Consider the following 26,351-nt stretch of genomic DNA (forward strand, 5'->3'; position numbering starts at 1 on the left):
ACAAAAGAAAAATTTGGAGTAGGTATTAAAATTCATGGAGAAGAAGTAAAAACTTTGAGGTTCGCCGATGACATTGTAATTCTGTCAGAGACAGCAAAGGACTTGGAAGAGCAGTTGAACGGAATGAACAGTGTCTTGAAAGGAGGATATAAGATGAACATCAACAAAAGCAAAACAAGGATAATGGAATGTAGTCAAATTAAATCGGGTGATGCTGAGGGAATTAGATTAGGAAATGAGACACTTAAAGTAGTAAAGGAGTTTTGCTATTTGGGGAGCAAAATAACTGATGATGGTCGAAGTAGAGAGGATATAAAATGTAGACTGGCAATGGCAAGGAAATCGTTTCTGAAGAAGAGAAATTTGTTAACATCGAGTATAGATTTAAGTGTCAGGAAGTCGTTTATGAAAGTTTGTGTATGGAGTATAGCCATGTATGGAAGTGAAACATGGACGATAAATAGTTTGGACAAGAAGAGAATAGAAGCTTTCGAAATGTGGTGCTACAGAAGAGTGCTGAAGATAAGGTGGGTAGATCACGTAACTAATGAGGAGGTATTGAATAGGATTGGGGAGAAGAGAAGTTTGTGGCACAACTTGACTAGAAGAAGGGATCGGTTGGTAGGACATGTTTTGAGGCATCAAGGGATCACAAATTTAGCATTGGAGGGCAGCGTGGAGGGTAAAAATCGTAGAGGGAGACCAAAAGATGAATACACTAAGCAGATTCAGAAGGATGTAGGCTGCAGTAGGTACTGGGAGATGAAGAATCTTGCACAAGATAGAGTAGCATGGAGAGCTGCATCAAACCAGTCTCAGGACTGAAGACCACAACAACAACATGGTCCACTACTAGAAATGTTATTGGCTGAACCACCACTTTGTATGTTGTTTCCACAAAAAACTGGCCAAGAGGAGGAAGCTGCTGTCTATTGTAACTGACAAGATGGTACGAAGTATCCAACAGCGGAGAGGAACTGAGGCATAAATTAGTAGTAGAATTTAGTAGCGAGGTTGCTGTACTGTTGTCCACCTGAAGGCTTAATAAGTCCCATCAATACACAATATCTGTAGGTTGAAATGTGAGAGGCACAATGGGGGCAAACCGGGTGAGGCAGTCAGAATGTGGTCTCTCTTATGACACATATGGTCCGATGCCCAGTGCTTTGGAGAAGCTAGCTGGTGGTCATGTTGGACAGAACATGCTGGACTTGAGGACAAAAGCTTGGGGAAAGTTTCCTGGTGTGGCCATGTCTGTGTATAACGTGGTGGCCAAGCACACTGCGCTGCAGTGACCTCCTCTTCTGAGGGCGTGCCGACACGCATCTGCCTGTTGCTGTCGGAGTTGACCGTGTCTACGTCAGCCCGAAGATGTGACTTCATTGTGGTATCCAGAGTATTACTTCCACATCCAGAGTATTACTTCCACATCTACATCTACATTTATACTCCGCAAGCCACCCAACGGTGTGTGGCGGAGGGCACTTTACGTGCCACTGTCATTACCTCCCTTTCCTGTTCCAGTCACGTATGGTTCGCGGGAAGAACGACTGCCGGAAAGCCTCCGTGCGCACTCGAATCTCTCTAATTTTACATTCGTGATCTCCTCGGGAGGTATAAGTAGGGGGAAGCAATATATTCGATACCTCATCCAGAAACGCACCCTCTCGAAACCTGGCGAGCAAGCTACACCGCGATGCAGAGTGCCTCTCTTGCAGAGTCTGCCACTTGAGTTTGCTAAACATCTCTGTAACGCTATCATGGTTACCAAATAACCCTGTGACGAAATGCGCCGCTCTTCTTTGGATCTTCTCTATCTCCTCCGTCAACCCGACCTGGTACGGATCCCACACTGATGAGCAATACTCAAGTATAGGTCGAACGAGTGTTTTGTAAGCCACCTCCTTTGTTGATGGACTACATTTTCTAAGGACTCTCCCAATGAATCGCAACCTGGTACCCGCCTTACCAACAATTAATTTTATATGATCATTCCACTTCAAATCGTTCCGGACGCATACTCCCAGATATTTTACAGAAGTAACTGCTACCAGTGTTTTTTCCGCTATCATATAATCATACAATAAAAGATCCTTCTTTCTATGTATTCACAATACATTACATTTGTCTATGTTAAGGGTCAGTTGGCACTCCCTGCACCAAGTGCCTATCCGCTGCAGATCTTCCTGCATTTTGCTACAATTTTCTAATGCTGCAACTTCTCTGTATACTACAGCATCATCCGCGAAAAGCCGCATGGAGCTTCCGACACTATCTACTAGGTCATTTATATATATTGTGAAAAGCAATGGTTCCATAACACTCCCCTGTGGCACGCCAGAGGTTACTTTAACGTCTGTAGATGTCTCCCCATTGATAACAACATGCTGTGTTCTGTTTGCTAAAAACTCTTCAATCCAGCCACACAGCTGGTCTGATATTCCGTAGGCTCTTACTTTGTTTATCAGGTGACAGTGCGGAACTGTATCGAACGCCTTCCGGAAGTCAAGAAAAATAGCATCTACCTGGGAGCCTGTATCTAATATTTTCTGGGTCTCATGAACAAATAAAGCGAGTTGGGTCTCACACGATCGCTGTTTCCGGAATCCATGTTGATTGCTACAGAGTAGATTCTGGGTTTCCAGAAATGACATGATACTCGAGCAAAAAACATGTTCTAAAATTGCACAACAGATCGACGTCAGAGATATAAGTCTATAGTTTTGCGCATCTGGTCGACGACCCTTCTTGAAGACTGGGACTACGTGTGCTCTTTTCCAATCATTTGGAACCTTCCGTTCCCCTAGAGACTTGCGGTACACGGCTGTTATAAGGGAGGCAAGTTCTTTCGCGTACTCTGTGTAGAATCGAATTGGTATCCCGTCAGGTCCAGTGGACTTTCCTCTGTTGAGTGATTCCAGTTGCTTTTCTATTCCTTGGACACTTATTTCGATGTCAGCCATTTTTTCGTTCGTGCAAGGATTTAGAGAAGGAACTGCAGTGCGGTCTTCCTCTGTGAAACAGCTTTGGAAAAAAAATGTGTTCAGTATTTCAGGTTTAGGCGCGTCATCCTCTGTTTCAATGCCATCATCATCCCAGAGTGTCTGGATATGCTGTTTCGAGCCACTTACTGATTTAACGTAAGACCAGAACTTACTAGGATTTTCTGTCAAGTCGGTACATAGAATTTTACTTTCGAATTCACTGAACGCTTCACGCATAGCCCTCCTTACGCTAACTTTGACATCGTTTAGCTTCTGTTTGTCTGAGAGATTTTGGCTGTGTTTAAACTTGGAGTTGAGGGATCCTCAGATTGCAATGTCCTTTTTCAAACTTCATTATTGGGAACTGCCTATGTGATAACATCTCAACCATAATATCTGAATAAGATTCCTGAGATGTACCAATAATGAAACAGCATTTGTGACTTAACCCCTGCAGTTTTACAGCCCAAGTATAGTAAGGTTGATGGGGTTGCTTTCTGTATTGATAAAACTTCACTCTTGCTGAAATGACATGAATATGCTTGTGGTAATAAGAATCGAGCAAATGACACATTTTGACAGAGATCTCAGATCCTGAAGGGGGCCAACTTCCGTAACAACTGATAAATTTGTGGCAAAATCTAAGATAGAAAAAGAGCTTTGATGGAGTCAATGTCTGCTATCTCAAAGGCTGCAGAGTGTTGCCATGTGTGTTTTATATACGATTACTAGTTTTCAGTGTCGTCATCGTAGGTGGGTAGGTCGGTAAAATTTGAGGACTCATTAACAGATCCATCAATACACTGTCCAGCATGGCCATGTTGCTGCATTTTTGTTAGCGATGCTGGTTTTTGATTTGCTACTGTAATAAACTTCATAGGACGACCTCCAAAGATGTGCCTGTTGACATCATGAATTTGCATGAAACATTGAAGTACGAACCTTACTTGTCACCACTTGTAAAGTAAAGAACACAACTGAAAAACTCAGAAACAATAAATCACTTTAAAACAGAAAATTGTCCTTGTACATTGCCAGGTTAGTACATGATAACAAACAGATCCGTGAGTGGAATGGAGTTATATATTGCGTGTAACATTACAAATGGACTAGAAGCCACTCTGCTCTCAGCTTAAATAGAAAAGCATTAGATATTTCCAAGTAGTGGCACTGGATGGTGGAAGCGTGAGCTGCTCTTGATACTCAGCTGTCATCGCTTTCGGAAAATGATGCCTCCTGGTGAGTGAGCTTAGATACCGTGCGCGAGCATGAGCTTATTAAATAACATGAGATGGGCTGGCACCTTGTGTCCTGCTGAACTTTGATGGATGGCAAGGTGCCAGTGCAATTGAGATGGGAGCAGGGATTGCCACATTAACTCGTAATCATACACATGTATTTTTGTGACTTTACTACACATTTGGGGTATTTTTTACCCCAGTTAGAAAAATATATATAATCATGAAACTATTCAGAAAATTGGAATATACATGTATACATCACAATATTTTAAACATATATTTAAAGATTTTTAAGATGTAAACACTCCCTTCTAATGACAAAAAATAAATCTCACATTGGCTCTTCGACTCGAGCTCGATGAACCTCACAGCAGGTATGATATATGCAAGTGCTTCTTGGTGGCGTAGATTTTTTCCTTTATAGCTTGATTGAGATATTGCAGCCACATCCTCTGAATCATCACTTCTACATCTTGCTCAGTATCTGTATTATTATCACTCTTTAAAATGTGGTCATTTTCACTCTCAGGCTTATTATTTATCTCATATTCATTTGCATAGTGTTCTACATAGGATGCAGTGTCTATATCATGTTAGAATCTGCAATCTATTCCCTAAGTTTTGTGGCTACATTATCACATGCACAAAGTATTTTTTACCCGGGCCTTAGAAGACCTCTTTACTCAACAAGACAGCGGGTGAAAACTAGGGAACTTAAATATTGTTGCATGTAGGGACAGTAGGTATGTGGGACGCCAGAGCTGTAGAATTTATCTGCTTCTGCCACCAACATATCAAAGCTATAGTGAAAGAGGTATTACTACTTTCAGCAGATAAACAGCACAACGCAATGACATTGTTGGAATGCGACAGCCAAGACATCAATACATGTTGTTACAATAAATACTCAGTTAATCAATAAGATCAAATATAAAAGGAAATTATTCAGTCATATTCTTTTCAGCTGTATTCACAAACTTTAATTCCAAAACTTCTGTTATTATTAAACAAGTTTGATCAGGGAGTTAATTATTACAAAAAAATCTAAATCTCATATTGAGAATTATTAACATTTACTTTCTGGTAATAGAATTGAGTGTCATGTATCATTTAAATCATCAATTGTAGCATGGCACTCAGAATACATGACAGTTGGATTAGAATCATGTACCATGTAATGAATTAGGTAAATGATCACCAGAGTTTGCAGTCACATTTCATGCAAAATTATGTTGTTCATCTACACTCCTGGAAATGGAAAAAAGAACACATTGACACCGGTGTGTCAGACCCACCATACTTGCTCCGGACACTGCGAGAGGGCTGTACAAGCAATGATCACACGCACGGCACAGTGGACACACCAGGAACCGCGGTGTTGGCCGTCGAATGGCGCTAGCTGCGCAGCATTTGTGCACCGCCGCCGTCAGTGTCAGCCAGTTTGCCGTGGCATACGGAGCTCCATCGCAGTCTTTAACACTGGTAGCATGCCGCGACAGCGTGGACGTGAACCGTATGTGCAGTTGACGGACTTTGAGCGAGGGCGTATAGTGGGCATGCGGGAGGCCGGGTGGACGTACTGCCGAATTGCTCAACACGTGGGGCGTGAGGTCTCCACAGTACATCGATGTTGTCGCCAGTGGTCGGCGGAAGGTGCACGTGCCCGTCGACCTGGGACCGGACCGCAGCGACGCACGGATGCACGCCAAGACCGTAGGATCCTACGCAGTGCCGTAGAGGACCGCACTGCCACTTCCTAGCAAATTAGGGACACTGTTGCTCCTGGGGTATCGGCGAGGACCATTCGCAACCGTCTCCATGAAGCTGGGCTACGGTCCCGCACACCGTTAGGCCGTCTTCCGCTCACGCCCCAACATCGTGCAGCCCGCCTCCAGTGGTGTCGCGACAGGCGTGAATGGAGGGACGAATGGAGACGTGTCGTCTTCAGCGATGAGAGTCGCTTCTGCCTTGGTGCCAATGATGGTCGTATGCGTGTTTGGCGCCGTGCAGGTGAGCGCCACAATCAGAACTGCATACGACCGAGGCACACAGGGCCAACACCCGGCATCATGGTGTGGGGAGCGATCTCCTACACTGGCCGTACACCACTGGTGATCGTCGAGGGGACACTGAATAGTGCACGGTACATCCAAACCGTCATCGAACCCATCGTTCTACCATTCCTAGACCGGCAAGGGAACTTGCTGTTCCAACAGGACAATGCACGTCCGCATGTATCCTGTGCCACCCAACGTGCTCTAGAAGGTGTAAGTCAACTACCCTGGCCAGCAAGATCTGCGGATCTGTCCCCCATTGATGATGTTTGGGACTGGATGAAGCGTCGTCTCACGCGGTCTGCACGTCCAGCACGAACGCTGGTCCAACTGAGGCGCCAGGTGGAAATGGCATGGCAAGCCGTTCCACAGGACTACATCCATCATCTCTACGATCGTCTCCATGGGAGAATAGCAGCCTGCATTGCTGCGAAAGGTGGATATACACTGTACTAGTGCCGACATTGTGCATGCTCTGTTGCCTGTGTCTATGTGCCTGTGGTTCTGTCAGTGTGATCATGTGATGTATCTGACCCCAGGAATGTGTCAATAAAGTTTCCCCTTCCTGGGACAATGAATTCACGGTGTTCTTATTTCAATTTCCAGGAGTGTATATACCACTAACAAGCCTTTTACACAGATAAAGACTAATAGCAATTTAATCATACAGTTTTTGTGTTGCAGCTCACAATCACAAATACCTTTTATTCTCCTCTCTGTCACGCAAATGCCACCATCTTTTGCATCCTCCCTCTCTTGATGTTCCACTACCACCATTGCTCTTGACAGCTACCATTCGACTCATCAAAAGAATAATTACAATATGAAAGATTCTGTTTTGGTCAATCACTCTGACAGTTTCAGAGTTAACACAATACTGACTCCCTGATGCTGCATGTGTGTGTCTAACATTTCACATAATATTGTATTTGCAAATGTTTATGTAGTTTATACATGGTGGCAGAGGGAATTCTAAATTTTGAAGTAATGCAATTTGCACAAATAAACACAGAAATTTTTTTTTTTATTGTCAAGTGTGCATGTAAACAGCGTGCCATTTATGTCTTCATTACAAAGTGTCACAAATTGTCTCTTTAGTTCTTCAAAATGGCTTCAAGAAGGTGTACTCCCTTTTGGCGTTCACATTCTAATAGCCTATTATGGAAACTCTGGAATGCTCGGTGTAGCATATCTTGGGTAATGGCAGTGATATCATTGTAAATCTTCTGTTTCAGTTCATGGACATAAGCTGTACACATTACTTTTAAGATGTTCCCCACAGGAAGAACTCGTATACGTTACGATCAGGGGAACTTGCAGGCCGTGAAATGACACCATTACGTAAAATGACACACTTTCCAAACAGTTAGCAAGTGGCTTCCAGTGACTGTCAAGCAGTATGTGACATGGCTCCATCCTGCTGAAACCATACATTTTCGATGTTAAGATCGTACAGTCTCAGTGTAAATAATGTTTCAAGAATATCAACACACCGTGCAAATGTTGTTGTTGTTGCAATGCCATCATTGCATTAAAAAAGTAAAGGCCAGTGATATAATGACATCATACAGCTCACCATGCTGTAAGCTTGGCACTTTGTAATGGACACTTGTGAAATTCTCAAGGATTTTCCCATGCCTAGTAATGGAAATTCTGTTACTTAACGTAACTATTAAGGTGGAAGTGGGCTTTGTCTGACATCCATATGCTGTTAAGGAAATTGGCATCATTGTCTATTTTAGCCAACACCCATTTGCTAAACTCCCTACATGACACAGCGTCTTGTGGATTTAACTGCTGCACAGTCTGTAACTTACAGGGGTGGAACATAAATTCGTGCAGTATTGTTTGTATGCTTCATTGCCCAGTCTCCAGCACAGATGAGTAGTTGAATGGAGGAGTGGGGGGCTCCTCTTGATGGAAACTCGAATACCTGCAATGTTCTCTGGGATACATACCAAGGCAACATCACCTGGAGACTTCTTTTTCACTGCTGAACCAGTTTCTTCAAACTTGCACACCCATGTTGTAACTGCACGAGTAGATAAGACATATCCGTGATGTCCTAGCTGGTAGTGCTGTCGAAATACCTTATAAGCAGCAATCACACTATCATCCTGCTTGTAAAACATACTCACAGTGATAGCGTGTTCTGTACCACACAAGTGCAGCAAGATTGCTAAGTGGCAGTGTGTTCACAACAGCTGAATATTGGTTCCAAACAACTGCTGGCAATACAGTGTTGAAACACTAACATAGAAAGTTTCTTGTTTCTCTTTGCCAGCCTGTATGTAGTTCACAATATTTATACAACATTTGATATTGTCAGTGAGATCAAATAATAATCACAATAATATATGAAATACGAAAAAAAATTATATTTCAGTAGTAATAACTGCGCCGTAGTGTCAGAAGGTCATCTTATAAAGTACAACTAATTACTGGAGAAGTGCACAGTGTAGCAAAATGTAGACAGGAACTACAGAGCACAGAAAAACAACATATGAAAGTAATATTAAAAATAATCATAATAGATGTGTCTCCATTTATCACTTTAGCTTAAAAAAATTTATTTACAAATAAATCACCATAACAATTAAACAATGGAAAATTCAGAATGGAATGTAAGAATATTATGAGAAGGGAAGCTGTCACTCACCATATAACAGAGATACTGAGTCGCAAATAGGCACAACAAAAAGACTCTCACAATTACAGCTTTTGGCCATTGGCCTTTGTCAACAATTGACATGCGCACTGGTTTGGGAGGGCGAGGGGGAGGGATAGTATGGTGGGGGTGCCAGACAGTGAAGTGCTGCAGGTTAGATGGAGGGCGGGGGAAGGTGGAAGTAGCAGAAAGGGAGAGAAATAAAGAGGCTGGGTGTGGTGATGGAATGGCGGCTGTGTAGTGCTGGAATGGGAACAGGGAATGGGCTGGATGGGTGAGGACAGTGACTAACAAAGGTTGAGGCAGAAGGGTTACAGGAACGTAGGATGTATTGCAGGGAAAGTTCCCACCTGTGCTATTCAGAAAAGCTAGTGTTGATGGGTAGGATCCATACGGCACAGGTTGTGAAGCAGTCATTGAAATGAAGGATATTATGTTTGGCAGCATGTTCAGCAAGAGGGTGGTCCGCTTGTTTCTCTGACACAGTTTGTCGCTGGCCATTCATGTGGACAGACAGCTTGTTGGTTGTCATGCCTACATAGAATGCAGCACAGTGGCTGCAGTTTAGCTTGTAAATCACATGACTGGTTTCACATGTAGCCCTCCCTTTGATGGGATAGGTGATGTTAGTGACCGGTGTAGAGTATGTGGTGGTGGGAGGATGTATGGGACATGTATGTAGGTCTATTACAGGGGTATGAGCCATGAGGTAAGGGATTGGAAGCAGGGGTTGTGTAAGGATGGACGAGTATATTGTGTAGGTTCGGTGGACGGCAAAATACCACTGTGGGAGTGGTGGAAAGGATAGTGGGCTGGACATTTCTCATTTCAGGGCATGATGAGAAGTAATTGAAACCCTGTGTACAGGATGGCGGGTATGGGCAGGCGGTGGGCGTTATGGAATAATAGTGTAATTTTTAGAGAAAGGCCATTTATTGGCTAAAGCATGATGAAAGGGGCTACATAGGCCTAGGGAGGTGAGGGTGAGCCAGAGCTTGCAATTTGGCGAACATTGTTCGCGAAGCTACCGAAAGTGGTTGTCTGCCAAAACTAAGTCCACAGTGCCGCAGCACTGGGAGAAGCGGGAGATGTTCAGTGCTACAGGGCGTGCATCCGACTCGCGGGTGAGCAAGAATACAAGAGAGCGAGCCCGGCGACGGGCGGCCGCGTATATTCGACGCACCACGCGGCTTCCTCCGCCCTGATTGGTCAGGACCGAGAAAACCTTGCGGGCGGCATGGAACTTTCCAGAGCGTTGCGTGCTAAGCGACGCCTGGGACGGCGTTACCTCGTAAGCACATGAGAGAGGCGCGTAATCAAGGTGCCCTTCCTCGGTGCTGACTTCCTGTTACTAGACCGTGGGACGAAAGAATTTACAGGCAGCTAACACTGCCGGCCGTGGCTTGGCCGCGATGGAAAAATGAAGTTATCGGTTGGAGCCTCATATAATAAAGTAAAATCCCCTATAGTCTGGCTCATCCTTTACACCTGGTTGGGAAAGTAATCCAATTGCTCCAGTCCTGGGTGGTACTGAGTTACGAGGGGAATGTTCCTCCGTGGCTGGACGGTAGGACTTTAGAGGTGGTGGGAGACTGGAAAGTTAAGGATACCAAGAAGTCCCTTCTGTGCAGAAGCCATCCGTGGTCGTTGCATCAGCAGTGACGAGCAGTCCCTCCCGAAATATACTGAGGGTCTGACTGAAGCCTTCACTGACTGTAATTATCCTTCCAAACTTCTACAGAAACAAATCCGCCGTTCCTTATTTTTCCAGTCTCCCACCACCTCCCCAAAGTCCTACCATCCGACCACAGAGGAACATTCCCCCCATAACTCAGTACCACCCAGGACTGGAGCAGCTGAATTACATTCTCCGCCAGGGTTTTGATTACCTCTTATTGTGCCTAGAAATGAGAAATGTCTTCCCACCCCTCCCACAGTGGTATTCTGCCGTCCACTGAACTTACACAATATACTCATCCATCCTTACAAAATCCCTGCTCCCAATCCCTTACCTCATGGTTCATACCCCTGCAGTAGACCTAGATACAAGATCTCTCCCATACATCCTCCCACTACCACGTACTCCAGACTGGTCACTAACATCACCTGTCCCATCAAAGGCAGGGCTACCTGTGAGACCAGTCGTGTGGTCTACAAGCTAGGCTGCAAACAATGTGCTGCATTCTATGTAGGCATGACAACCAACAAGTTGTCTGTCTGCATGAATGGCCACTGACAAACTGTGGCAAAGAAACAAGTGGACCACCCTGTTGCTAAACATCCTACCAAACATAATATCCTTCATTTCAATGACTGCTTCACAGCCTGTCCCATATGGACCTGTCCGAACACCACCAGAATTTCTGAATTGCACTGGTGGAATTTCCCCTGCAATACATCGTACGTTCCCGTAACCCTCCTGGCCTCAACCTTCGTTAGTCACTGTCCTCACCCATCCAGTCCCTTCCCTGTTCCCATTCCGGCACTACACAGCCATCATTCCACCACCACATCAAGTCTTTTTATTTCTCTCCTTTTCTGCTACTTCCCCCTCCCCCTGCCTTCCATCTAACCTGCAGCACTTCACTGTCTGCCACCCCCACCATACTATCACTATCACTATCCCTCCCCCTCCCTGCCACAGCCTCCTTACCCCCACCCAGTCGCCACTCCCATCATGCACCGGTGCTGCTGCTCACAGTGTGATTTCAGTTTCCTGAGATAGCAGTTGTGTATGTGAGTTGCGTTTATGCGTGCGTGCGTGCATGTTTATTTATTGTTGACGAAGCCCAATGGCCGAAAGCTGTAATTGTGAGCGGCAACTTTCCTTCTCATCACCATAACAATTGAAGGTTAAGCATGTCTGTAATGTTCATTATGCATTTTGCAAGGAAATTTTTATCTTCACATTTTGCATTTTTGATTACTGTATTTGCAAGGTGGTCATAAAGCCTGCACCCTAACATTGCAACAAATTGGTATTAGACTTATACATCCACAATCACAGCAGGCACAGGGTGCACAGCGTTGTTATTGGGGAGGGGTGGATCTTAAGGCAGAAATTACCAGTTCATGGTGAACATTGAGCTTGGCGCACAGTCGCTGTTGTGAAAGCAATGTTTTCTGGTAATAAGATGGTACATTCAGCGGGTCTTTAAACTTAGCTCTTCTCAGTAGATTTAAAGAATGCAGAATTGTATGTCATTTATGTGTTTTACCATGACTTGCCTTTTCCATTGTGTCCTGTTGACAATTATTGACAGAGAGGAGAGGGGGGTATGTATATGTCTCGTTGGCTGGGAGATGTGAAGCCTGTGTTCGGCCACCTAATAGGACTGGGTATTTTCTTTCTTGAATACTGGAACTGTTGTTTTATGATGCATGATTTGTATGACTTAGTATGTGTGTTTTGTGTAGATAATTGTGAACTATAGCATTGAGTTTCATTGTGTAGTTGATGATAGGGGCGGAGGGTGAAACACAATGTCTGTAGAAAACATTTCTGATAGCACCTAGAGGATCACTAATATTCTTAAATATCTTTATTTCTTGTTTGTGATCACAAATACTGTAGGTCCTCAGACAAACAGCTTCGGTCAGCAGTGACTGTCATCAGATCTGCAGAAAAACACAAATATGACATGTGGATGTCTACAGCTTAAAACAATAAAATGGGCCATGAAGAAAAGGGTTACTGACATACATGTGCAAAAATTACATGTTTTGAATGTGATAAGACGTATCTGTTTTATAAATAACATATCCTAATACACTGGTGCCATAGTTGCCTCGTCAAATGCCAAACACAAAAACAGTGCCAGAATTGTCTCGCATTTATAAATTATGTTATATACTAGAGTCATCTTGTTAGCAGTGCTATTGTTGAAAACAGACTGCTGTACAGTAGCCGCAAATTGATTGTGTTGCTAGCTCACCAGAGATGTTGCTGTAGGTGTATACACATTCTTCAACGATATAATTGTATGATATAAAAGAAAAAGAAGAATACAGTCGGTCAAGTCTGTAGTAGGCTTGCCAGGTGTAAAAGTCATTACAGTAATAAAATGCTATAGACACAACGGAAGTTAGATTGTTCAAAAGGAAAAAAGTTAAGTGACAATAATTCTTATATGCTCTAGTGGCAAATTTTAGATGAAAATATTAAGATGTAAGTAATAACTAGCTTATGGAATACACAGAATGGTATAAAAATGACAAAAAGAAATTGCGGAAAATGCCCAGTGTTTTCTTATGTTGAGAGTATAACTCTAGTATTTTCTTGTCCCTTCTCTGTTTATATAAAATGTTTCACTAACTAGATAATCTTGTTAATGGACTGGTATAGTGTTTTATCACTATTTTCTGAGAACAGCATGTCGCAGAGTATTAGGGGACCTCTGGCTGTTACATTCCTCCAACCACTTCTCACCAATGCGGCATTCTGGTGGTAGCGCCAACAGAGGGCGCTGAATATTTGCTACAGTATGTTTCCGTTCACTGGGCTTCTTTTGCTGTTTGTTTTTGTCATTTATATATTATTCAGTGTATTCCATAAGCTGGTTATTAGTTATGCGTTTGTATTTTCATCTGAAATTCACCTCTAGAGTGTATCAGAATTATTGTCAATTAACTTTTTCCTTTTTAATAATCTCATTTTTGTCATGCCTTAATTTATTGTGTTTTATTACTGTGATGACTTTAACAACTGGTAAGTCTGTTACAGACTTCACTGGCTGTATTTTTGAACATGTGTGCACCTACAGAAGTGACATCTGCTGAGCTTGTGACACAAACATTTTGTAGCTACTATACAATAGTTTGTTTTGAACAGCAGCACTGCTGACAAGATGACTGTAGTATATACCATAATTTATATGTTTGTGATGATGCTGGGGCTGCTGGTTTTGTGTTTGGAATTTGACAGTGCCACTACGGCTCCAGTATATTGGACAGGTACACCTCATCGTATTTTAAGCACTTAATTGTCACATGTATGGCCTATTTTATTGTTTTAAGCTGTAGACTTCCGCTAGTTGTATTTGTGTTTTGCTGCAGATCTGAAGACAGTCATTGCTGACCAAAACCTGTAGTCTGAGGACCTACAATATTTATTATCATAGACGTGAAGTAAAGAAATGTATTATACATTTTCGGATCACTGTTCCATTTGAAACCACGTCACAGCTTGTGAAGCAGATGTTCTCATTCAACTCGTGGATCATCAATAGGATCACATCTTGAGAAACAGATACGAGGATTACATTTTAACCCATAGTAGTGGGACACAGTGCGGTAACTGAAAACTGATCATGAGGGCCTCTCCTTGATTTACAGGTCATATTGATGAAAGTATCTACCACAGCCAGAATCTGAACTATCTAGCCCTAGAACCATTACCACTGAATTATGCTTCGGTTAAAATAGCTTTGTGATTGATGTTTCAGCATAGCTTTGTGATTGATGTTTCAGCAAGTTGAGTAGAAGAGACCATGCATCAGCCAACACTGCTCTTTGTAGAGCTCTGTGTCCTTGTTGGTGTTTTGTAGGTACCTGCAGAGCCTTACCAGGCATGGCAGATTACACTGCATGGAGGGGGGGAGAACAGCCAATAATACTGCCCCATGCTGATGAAGTCTTTCAATCATAAAAATATGTTATGTGAGCTATAGCATGTTTTTTGTAAGAGCAGCACATCCAATGCTGGAAATATAACGCAATGCTACACTGCACCAATTGCAGTCATCCAAATTTACTGTTACTTAATCTACACTTGGTATGAAAAAAAAGAGGATGAAAAGCAGTCCACTTTATGATTTGCCAAGTGAGTAAAGTTTAGATTTTCACAGTACCATTGCACTCTGCATTAGATTAGATTAGATTAGATTTACTTTCATTCCAATTGATCCGTAGTGAGGAGGTCCTCCAGGATGTGGAACATGTCAGAAAAACAACAATACATGACAAATATTTAAACTAAAACAAATAAGCTAATGTACCATTCCACAGGTCCCAAGTGGAATGATCGTCATTTTTTAATGAACACTAAGAGTCATTTTACAAATACTATTGCACTGAATTTAAAATAAAAAAGTTTTATATTTATTTATAAGGTAAGAAACATGTAATACAACTACTGTAATACTTATTTACAATGAACACATTACTGCACTGAAATGGTGCAGAAGTTAGATTATACTTACACACACACACACACACACACACACACACACACACACACACACACACAAATTTTCAGTGAACACATTACTGCACTGAAATTGTGCAGAAGTTATGTTGTACTTATATACAAATCAGTTGGTTTTCCTCAGAAATTCATCAATGGAGTAGAAGGAGTTGGCCACCAATAAATCCTTTAGGCTTCTCTTAAACTGAATTTCATTGGTTGTTAAGCTTTTTATGGCTGCTGGCAAGTTATTGAAAATGTGTGTTCCTGAATAATGCACACCTTTTTGTACAAGACTAAGTAACTTTAAATCCTTGTGAAGATTATTCTTATTTCTAGTATTGATTCCATGAATTGAGCTGTTGGTTTGAAAAAGTGATATATTTTTAATGACAAATTTCATTAAGGAATAAATATATTGGGAAGCTGTAGTTAGTATCCCTAGTTCCCTAAACAGGCTTCTGCAGGATGTTCTTGAGTTCACACCACATATAATTCTTACTGCACGTTTTTGTGCCCGGAAAACTTTAGCTTGGCTTGATGAATTACCCCAGAAAATAATCCCATATGACATTATGGAATGAAAGTAAGCATAGTATGCCAGCTTTTTCATTTTTATATCCCCTATGTCTGACAAAATTCGCATTGCAAACAGAGATTTGTTAAGACGCTTCAGCAGTTCTGTGGTGTGCTCCTCCCAGTTGAATTTATTATCAAGCTGTAATCCCAAGAATTTAACACCGTCCACTTCTTCTATCTTCTTGTCATCATATGTTAGACATATACTCTTGGGACACCCCTTACAAGTTCTGAACTGCATGTAGTGTGTTTTTTCTAAGTTTAGTGACAAAGAATTGGCTAGGAACCAGTGATTAATGTCTACAAATATTTTATTGGCTGATCTTTCTAAGACTACACTTGATTTGCTATTTATTGCAATGTTTGTATCATCAGCAAACAAAACAAACTTGGCATCTGGTAATGTTACTGATGAAAGGTCATTGATATACACAAGAAAAAGTAAGGGCCCCAAAATGGAACCTTGTGGGACCCCACATGTAATTAGTTCCCAGTTGGATGATGCCTGATAGCTTGATACATGTCTCTTTCCTAATAACACCCTTTGTTTCCTGCCAGAGATATAAGATTTGAACCATTTTGCAGCATTTCCTGTTACACTATAATATTCTAGTTTACTTAAAAGGATATTGTGATTTACACAGTCAAATGCCTTTGACAGATCACAAAATATACCAGTTGCCTGCAATTTTTTGTCTAATGAATTAAGTACATTTTCACTGTAAGTGTAGATAGCCTTCTCAATATCAGAACCTTTTAGAAATCCAAACTGTGACTTTGACAGTATGTTATTTGAGATAAGATGGTTATAAAGACGACTGTACATTACTTTTTCGAAAATTTTTGAGAATGCTTGCAACAGTGAAATTGGACGGAAATTTGATGCTATTTCTTTATCTCCCTTCTTAAACAGTGGCTTAACTTCAGCATATTTCAGCCATTCGGGAAATATTCCACTGATAAACGACTGGTTACACAGATAGCTTAATATGTTACTTAGCTCAGAATCACATTCTTTAATTAACTTTGTTGATATTTCATCATACCCACTAGATGTTTTTGATTTTAAAGATTTTATGATGGACATTATTTCTGTTGGGGTAGTGAGGGTCAAATTCATATTATGGAAGTTACTTGAAATGTCTGGTCTAAGGTAATCCATAGCAGCATCTACCGAACCTGACAACCCCATCTTTTCAGTAACAGTTATAAAATGTTTGTTAAAAAGTTCTGCAACACTATACACATCTGTCACCAATGCATCATTTACTCTTAATGCTATTTGTTCCTCTTCATGTCTGGTTCTACCGGTCTCCTCCTTCACTATATCCCATATTGTCTTTATTTTGTTATCTGATATGACTATCTTTTCCTTGTAATATATTTGCTTTGACATCCGTATTACAGTCTTTAATATTTTGCAGTATTTCTTATAATGTGCTATAGCATCAACATTGGAAATGTTTCGGATTGACAGATACAGTTTTCTTTTTGTTTTACAAGATACCCCTATTCCTCGAGTAATCCATGGCTTCTTTGTAGACTTTGCTCTAACCTTGGTAAGTTTTGGGGGAAAGCAGTGTTCAAATAAGGTAAGCACTTTATTAGCAAAGATGTTATATTTTTCATTCATGCCATGAGCACTGTAAACATCAGTCCAGTGAATGTCTCTGAGGAGTGTCCTAAAATAATCAATTTTTGGCTTACTGATTACCCTCTTGAGCTCAGATTTAACAGATTTTATATCCTGTTCAGTATTAACATTTAACAGAAGGAACTGCATGTCATGGTCTGAGAGGCCATTGACTATTGGTTTTGTAATATAATTTTGTTCATTTGACTTTTCTATAAAGATATTATCAATGGCTGTTTGTGAGCAAGTGGTTATCCTAGTGGGGAACTTTACTGTGGGAATTAAGTTGAATGATAGTGTTACTAACTCAAATAGGTTCTTATTGGGAGAGTCTTTAAGGAAATCTACATTGAAATCACCAGCAACCACTATTTCTTTGTTTTTGGTTGTTAAATGGGCCAGTACAGCTTCAAGGTGGTTTACAAACAGATTAAAGTTACCTGCAGGTGCTCGATATACACTTAATATTATGAAAGATTTTTTGTGAAAATCTAATTCTGTTGCACATGCTTCCATATGCTGTTCTAGGCAAAATTTATGAATGTCTATGTTCTTAAATTTATGACAGTTCCTGATGAATGTGGCAACTCCTCCTTTCTCCATTTCTGATCTACAATAGTGAGATGCTAACCTAAACCCTGTAACACTTAAAAGTTCTATACCAGTGGTCACATGATGTTCAGAGAGGCAGATTATGTCAGCTGGGTTTGAAGACTCTAATTCATCTATGCAGATAGTTAGTTCATTAATTTTATTTCTCAGTCCTCGAATATTTTGATGCAATAAAGATAGCTGACATTTCACATTGACTGATTTAAAATTGGATGGAGTTAAAATATCTGCTGACAGTTGAAAATTCTTAACCAATGGCTGTTTATGTTGATGTAATAAGCTGGAATTATGTTTTTTGATTTCTTTCTCAAACTGAAGGTTTGTCTCAGTTCTAACCTCTCTTAAAATTTGTTTTCTTTCTGTCCTCCCTACCCTAAAAAAGGGTCTTTTCTGAATCCTATAACCACTGGTATTTTACCACTCATGACAGTGCCTCCCCCCTTTAACTTTCCTGCTATTTCCCCAGCCAATTTACCCTTCCCCTTCCTGTTGAGGTGAAGGCCATGCCTAGTATAATCCCACCTACTGACAGAATCAACATGAACCACACCAATGTGTGACCCCGCACCCGACATGAGCAGCCGTTCCAGCTCCAAATTAACTCTCTTGACAGAAGAGTTCAAATGAGGTCGGTCATGGCGCCCAAGAACAGATACAAACTCAACACTGGTATGCCTCGATGCTGATGCAATCTTCGCCAGGTCACACTCTATGCTGTACCCAGGATCTCTGTCAATACTGTTACCTGCCCCACCCACTATAACCACGGTGTCTTCCTTAGTGAAATCTTTGCAAAGTGATCCTAAATCCTCTGTCACCTGCTCCAGACCAGCACTAGGTTTAAAAAAATTGGTGACCTGGTATTCTGATCCTAGTTCATCCTGCAAGAGTTGGCCAACACCTCTTCCATGGGAACTACCTAACAACAACACTTTCTTTCTCTTTACTGATTTCCCTACATTCTTACTTTTCAATTTGCTGCTGAAAGTTTGTTGTGCCCTGTCTACACCTGTAACTGCTTGAGGCTCACCAGCTTCTAACTGAAGCAACAGGTCAAATCTATTTTCCACATTCACCATAAAGCTGTCAGACAAAGTTCTAGGCCTGTTCCTCCTGTTGCCTGTTGCCACTTCCCACCTCTCTTTACCCTTCTCCCTCCTTAACCTGTCAAGATCTCCCCTGGCCTTGTCTAACTCAGCCTGAAGGGCAGCAATTTTCCCCTCCTGGTCCAGTATCTTCCTATCTCTACTACAAATCCTACAAAACCACTGATGAGTCTCATTTACTTCCCCTGTTCCCACGCCACTACAGTCACCCACATGGAAAAAACTACAGCACCCATCACACCAAAGCCCCGACCTAACAATTCTACGGCAAGTCAAGCACTTTTCACTCATGATAAACGTAATAATTTATTAAGAATAAGTCAGTTAAATTACAGATAAACACGAAAATATGGTTACACAAATTTGGCCTATACGCAACTGTGTGTAAACAAAAACAAAAGTGCAAAGTTTCTGAAACAACAAGTTAAACTTTACGCTACTTTCCGGAAATGCTAGTTAAATAATGAAGAGGTACGCTAAGTTAAATTGCTGGAGAGAGCAAGGAACAACTAAACGAAATTCTATAGATTTGCTGCAGCAGAACGTAAACAGAAAATACGACTGTACGGTCTTTTCGCGTTTTCTGCTATATTACGTAATGAGAAATGAAACCTTTAATGGTACACTTAAACGGCACACTAATACACTTATTTACCACGTAATCAGTACTAATCTATGTGTTTTATAATCTAAAATAACTTATCTTTACGAGAACACCAAACCTCGCGCTAGTCGCTTGGCTGCAGGGCTGCCAAAGAGGAAACTGATATATACTTTAAATCATTTGGAATGTTGACCAGATAGACTGAAAGCAGATAATAGACACTTGTAAAATTGGAGTTTTTATGGGTTCTTAGTTTGACAGCCCCCCCACCCCACACACACAAACACACACACACACTACTGGTCACTGCATTAACACCTTGCCTGGATTCCATATGACATATTTTCCCATAGTGTTACTGTGTCCTTAGAGCCATGAATTTATAGGTTCATTTCAAATTCCTCCAGATGCTCTTTGCATCCATACTCGGCGAATGATAAAAAATAATAGTTTTATGGATTTATCTTAATTTCTTGCAGAGTGTGGCTCAGTTTTGCTTCTTATAGCTTTGCTGCTGTTGTGATTTTAAGTGTTTTTGGTGTATTTAGCTGTGAAGTTTAGTTTGTTACAAATGTGTGATACTGAGTATTGTTACAGTTTCAGAAGCAGATAGCAGAATCAGTGAGAGTCCCTCTGACAGTAGCCACCATGAAACATTGGACACAAGTTCCAATTTGGATCTGGGGTCAGATATAGCAGGAAGTACAACACTGTTAGATACCACAGTCTGTGACAACGAGTTAGAAAATAATGGTGATCTAAAACATAAAAAAACAGAAATTGTTAGTACTGATGATGTGAAGAATGCTTTTGTTTCGACAAGAGATACTCCATCTAATGATGGTTCAATTTCGGAATTACTAGATGATGAAAGCTGCAATGTGGTTACAGAAAGTGTTGCAGGTGGTAGAAGTGTTGCAGCCTCTGCTAATGTGAGAACAGAAGAAAGATCCCAGAAATCACCACAGAGTGTACAAGAGGAGTTTGCTTCTGGTGTTACATCATATACTCAAAGTGATATTATTACAGTAGTTACAGATCCTTATGTTCCAAGAGGAGCTGTTCAGAAAAGTGATAACAGACTATGTGATAATAGGAATGTAGGTTATGATAGTGGGAACAATATTGTTAGTAGTCCTGGAATGGCAGAGGAAAGCGTCAATGAGAGTGAACCGTCAGACGTGACTGGGCCAGAAAAATACTCTAATCATAGTGCTGAATATTCAAGGACACTGCAGGCATCTCCAGCTGACCATAATGAATGTCAAAACCCACCAGAAGTAATAGAAAGTGCTACAATTCCTTCAGGTTCAGCAGTGGATGATTGCAGTAGTAATAACAATAATTATGTGGGAAAAAATAATGCTGATATTTACTTCCGGGAAAATTTTCTTAGTGGTGAAAGAAACTCACTCTCCAGGCAGAGTAACAAAGAAAACTCAGAAGACAGTGCACCATCTGCAGAAACCAGCCCTCACAGGAGAAGAAGGAACACATCTTCTGGAAGTGGTAGCAGGTCAACACCTTTCTTGGAAACAAATTTGGATGATACAGAAGATTTTGGTGATTCCTCAGGAAGTAGTCCTATTCGTGAAACCAGTCCCACTTCCAAATTACCCCTGGACAACAATAGGCGTCGATTTGAATCTGAGATTGGACGCGAGATTTTGCGTGAGAGGCGGATGAAGCAAGAATTGGAGGAAATACGTAGTCAAGGTCAGTAAAAAAATGAAAAAAGAAAATGTGTGCTGTTAATTTTTTATCATATCCTATTACAGCACAAGAGAGCTCTCTGTAATGTTAGTGTTGGAGAGTAGAAATGTGAAGAGCTGTGGTTTTATACGTGGTCTCATTTTGTTGAATTTATTTGATTCTTCAGTCCCGTATAAAATGACATTATTCTGATAGTTTTCTAATAACTTATACACTCACATAATGGAATGAACTATTTTTATTTCTGTATTTTATTTATTTGTTCATGTTTTGTTGTTTTAATGTTTAGTATTATAGAGGTTTTATTCTCATTAGTACCATATTTACCCAACTATAAGATGACCCCCGCTTTTTTAAAAAGTTCCTTGAGAAAAATTTATTTTTTAACATATTGCGACTAATCAAAATTACAAACTTTTATTGGGGACTTGAGGTGTCTGTTCACGTAAGTTGCCATTTCATAATACAAGGAGAAATAAAATCAACAGAAGAAATTGATCACTGCATCCTTTGTTTAGACCATCACATGTGGTACCACTATTTTTTATCATCATCATTGTCGTCGTCGTCGTCGTCGTCATCATCATCATTGTCCTAACAGTGGAGTTGTCACAAATATTTGGCTGTTTCTCCCGAGTATGTTACAGGCTCTTTTTTTTTTTTTAACACAAAGCAGATTCCACTTCTATACTGATGTGAGAATGTTACAATATCTTTTACTACAAAAACCTATTGTCTGCTCGCCACTCTCTCAATGGATGTGTATAACCAGCAGCTGACACCCCCCCCCACCAATCATTTGCATCGTACCTCATGCCAAGTGTCCACAACAGTCTAGACTTTTAGCATCTCCTGCAGAAATGTATGCTATTGTTGAACATTTGGCAAATTTTAAAATCAATTCGACTCTAAGTACAAATGGGTTCAGGAAAACTGCAGTTTAAATGGTAGATGTTCATAAAAAGCAGTTCATAAGTTAGCAGTGCAGATTTCCATGGTTGGCAGCAAGACGAAATTTGCTGCCCACTCACCACACCCCTCGCCCCACTCATGATAGTTCTCAGCTAAGCTTATGTCACTGTTCCCCCTCTAAGCCTTCCATAGTGCTAGGCTGGAGCAACCGTGAAACACGAACGGTTGTATCTTCTAGGGTGCAGGACATGTATAACAACAGCAACTAATACATAAATAAAAGATCACAATAAAAATTAAATCCAATTGTAGAACTTTTGCTCATCCTCGCGATCTAATGGTGTCTCTTGGTGCTGACTCCACAATGGGTCTTTCCACTATAATTTATTTTTGCAACAACAATTGTAGTCAGTTTAATGTGATTTGTTCTGCTTGTTAGACTTTAATTCTGGATTAATTTTATTTCTCGTTTCATCTGAATGTTACCATCTTGTTCTAAAGCTGATGAAAAGCTGGTAATATTTTGCCCCAGTGTTGTAATACATGAACAGCTACCGAATTTTGTGTTGCAATGCACTTCATAAATCATTAGTTTCTAAGAACCAAATAAAATACTAACCTGGGTGGTTCAGAATAATGTAATGGTTTTTGAAGGACAAGATTTTCACATTTGAATGTTACCTTTACTAACAAAAAGCAGCATAATGTTTACAGTATCCATTCATGTATGAGAATATCTATTGCAAACATGTTCAGATACAACAAAAGCGTGTGAGTCGATAGAATTTAATGCTATTTCCTCCAGTGTTTTACCAAACTGTTAAATTTTTAATCAGGCCATTGTGCTGTTATAGTGTCCAGTTCATAGTATTTCATATACCCATCCATTGCATTAGTGCTGCAAGTCAAATGTCATGTCATTGTTTGAACAAGATTGATATGTATTGTGTTCTTTTGTGCATCAGGAAATCTCGAGCCTATTTGAACAAAAGTATTATTTGGTAAACTCCACTCTGCAGAACTATTCAAGCTAAATTGCTACATAACATCAGTAGCCAAAGATTCATCTGTAAATGTAAGACAAACTCTACGTTAATCTATTAAACACTGTAAAAATGTTTACCTCAGCAGCAATAGTTTAATTTACAAATATAAGATGATCCCATGTTTTTCAAATGATGAATTTGGAAAGGAACCTCGTATTGTAGTTGGGTATCACATCTCGTTGACAGCCATTTGTTTACTGTCAACTGTGTCACAAGCACAGTGAATTCTACACAGTTCTTCAAGAGATGGCTGAAAATTATAATTCATTATTTAGCTGTAAATAGCTTTCAGACACAGGACAGATTTGTTAAAATGAGAGTACTGCCCATTGCTTATGCTTTCAAAGTACACTGAAGAAGATTTGGAAGTTCAACATGTGTGAACAAAAAGTTTATGATTGTGTAATGTATCATCATAGATGGATTTTGGAACACCAAGAGCTGCCTAGGGAACAAGTCAGTCAATGTTTGGTAACCTAAATGTGGAAATACAATACAACCTGGGGCAGTATCACTTTCAAGACATTTTCACAGGATGGTATTATGTTTCATTTTCAATAGCTCTAACATTGTAATATGTACTGTATTGTAGTACACTTTGGGATTTAGAAATGAAAGTGTCAGTGGCCTCTGATACTCATCATAATGGTAGACCTGTCTTCATTGCCTGACCTGCCCCACCTCATGTACAAGCTCACACTGGGGTGACTGCTATCACCAATGACACAACTTCTGTCACTGCCAAAGCATGATTTTCTTTGGGGTTAGCTGTCTCTGTTAATTTGAATGTAGAACTAGGCTACCACTCTATTGAATGGGCACATAAAATTCGACATCAAAAAATTTTTGGGTTGTAATGAGGAACAAACTGAAATTTTTTGTGAACACTGAGCATTGCATGAAATGAGTGACAAGCAGTACTTGTTTGAGCTATCTTAATCTACACATTGAAAATACCCACCAAAACACCAAAAAAAAAAAAAAAAAAAATATGTGTGGTCTTCCTCAACAATTTACAGGAATAGAAGAAAGAACCAACAGCATTATAGTGAAAACTTACAGCAACTTTCTTAGATAATTAGGTATTAGTCCACTAGTTTTAGTTCTCTAAACCAAGAATGCAAAATGCTATCAAGCAATACTGAGGAATTTTCTGCTACCAAAACAGTGGTAACAATTTTGAACCACCTGATTTCATTTTTTCAGGAGAGTGATTCAATTTCAGTAACCTTCAGCCCAGTTGAGCATTTCTTGAGTAGGTTATAGAAATATCTACCATATAAAAAGGATAGATTGCTACTTACCACATGAATCACAGAAAGGCACAATGAAAAAGAAAATTAGAAATGTTTTAGCTATTGGACAAGTTTTTCTTCAGAAGTAAAATACTCACTCAACAACAACAACAACAACAACAACAACATCTTACAAGCACATGGACACTGTCTCCTGATGTTAAGGCCTGACACAAAAGAAATATGTCAGACACACAAGACAATACATTATAAGACAATGGAAATATTAGGGTCAGCAAGGCTCACTTTTTTTATATTCTTTATTTTTGCCACAGCATGGGGTGGTAGTAATTGTTTATGAATGCATTGTATCTAAAAGTAAACACCATCACTCTGTAAAATGTTGTCCGTTGTTGAACCAGCATTCCCACGTATCACCTTCTCAGGTTTCTGCATAGCAACAGCCAGAAACTATTACCTTTCTTGAAAATATGAAAACAACATGTTGTATACCATGAAAAGTCACAAATTAATGGAATAATTTCGTAAAATGCTTTAACCCATGACAAGACCTGCCGTAAGGCAGAATACATTTAGATGTTTAGTACCCATTAAGGCAGTGAACTGATACTTTAGTAGGGATTTAATTAAACCTTTATGACTTGCAGAGCTACTGATATGTACAAGTACAAAGTGAGAGGTGGTGCACTGTTTAAGGCTTTGGACTCGCATTTGGGAGAAATGGGTCGCAAATCACTATACAGGCTTCCAGATTTAGGTTTTCTGTGAGTGCTCGTGGTTTTGTGCCCTCTTCCCGTCCAGTTTAATCTTTTGGTTTGTCTCTAATAATCTCGTAATTAGCATGACATTAAATCATAATTTTCCTTTCTTTGCATCTCCAAGACTTACCACCTTGTTATCAGTATGTCTTTTAAATCATGTGGCTTAGAGTGTAATTAAGTGAGAAGCACTAAAATTATGGAAAGTGAGTATGTAAAACGGTCACTTCAGTCAAAATTTGATATAAACACTTAAATTTCATTTGTGCTCAGGGACAAATGCACAGTAACATCACTACAGACATTCACTCTCACACCATTTCGAACAAAGATTAGATTCTCTTTGATACTGACAGCATTTCCTTTTTGGAAAAGTTGAATAACAGAATTCCATTGATTCTCTCAAGGACGTAGATCACATTGTCTAATATTAATTTGTCGGTTACCGTTTCTTTATAATATACAAACTTTTTTTTAAGAATCTGTATTGGGTTGGATCAACATTACATTTCCAATGACACCGAGTAACAAAGAGCATAAATCGTGTGTTGTTGTACAGAAAATAGCATAAATAAAGTCACTGACTGACTGGATGTTGTCAGGAATCACCAGTGTATCAGGTGGTTGTCTTGTGATTCTTTCTCTTTTGTTTGGTTAATAATGCTGTGTATGTGGCTAAGAATACAGCCGTTATGATGGCCTCATAACAGTTCTGCTGATGTCAATGTCTGCAATTTGTGTGTTACGTGTTTATGGGAAAGAATTGTATTGCTAAACACTGCTTAAACTATGTGCTTCAGTACCAGCCATATTCTTAAATGAAGCAGTAGTGTCTTCTGTCACTGCTGAAAGATATAAAAGAAGGTGTACAAGGGAAAGTGGTAGACAGGTATCATTTTACTAGTTTGATAACAAAAAGTGGGTGGCACTATTTTCTGACTACTCTTAAAACATGCAACACAACTTACAATTTAATGGAAGTTTCTTTGTAAGAGTAGAAT

The 26,351-nt window shown here is 40.2% G+C and overlaps 1 protein-coding gene across 1 annotated transcript in view; it reads left to right on the forward strand.

Annotated features, from left to right (window-relative positions):
* Window positions 1-26,351, forward strand: part of LOC124712526 (GTPase-activating protein CdGAPr) — a 456,387-nt gene that overhangs the window by 415,183 nt on the left and 14,853 nt on the right. The window contains exon 15 of the mRNA XM_047242840.1: window positions 20,263-21,381. Within this exon, the coding sequence (XP_047098796.1) occupies window positions 20,263-21,381 (1,119 nt within the window). The remainder of the gene's footprint in view (window positions 1-20,262; window positions 21,382-26,351) is intronic.

The sequence above is a fragment of the Schistocerca piceifrons genome, chromosome 8 (assembly GCF_021461385.2).
Source record: "Schistocerca piceifrons isolate TAMUIC-IGC-003096 chromosome 8, iqSchPice1.1, whole genome shotgun sequence".
NCBI lineage: Eukaryota > Metazoa > Arthropoda > Insecta > Orthoptera > Acrididae > Schistocerca > Schistocerca piceifrons.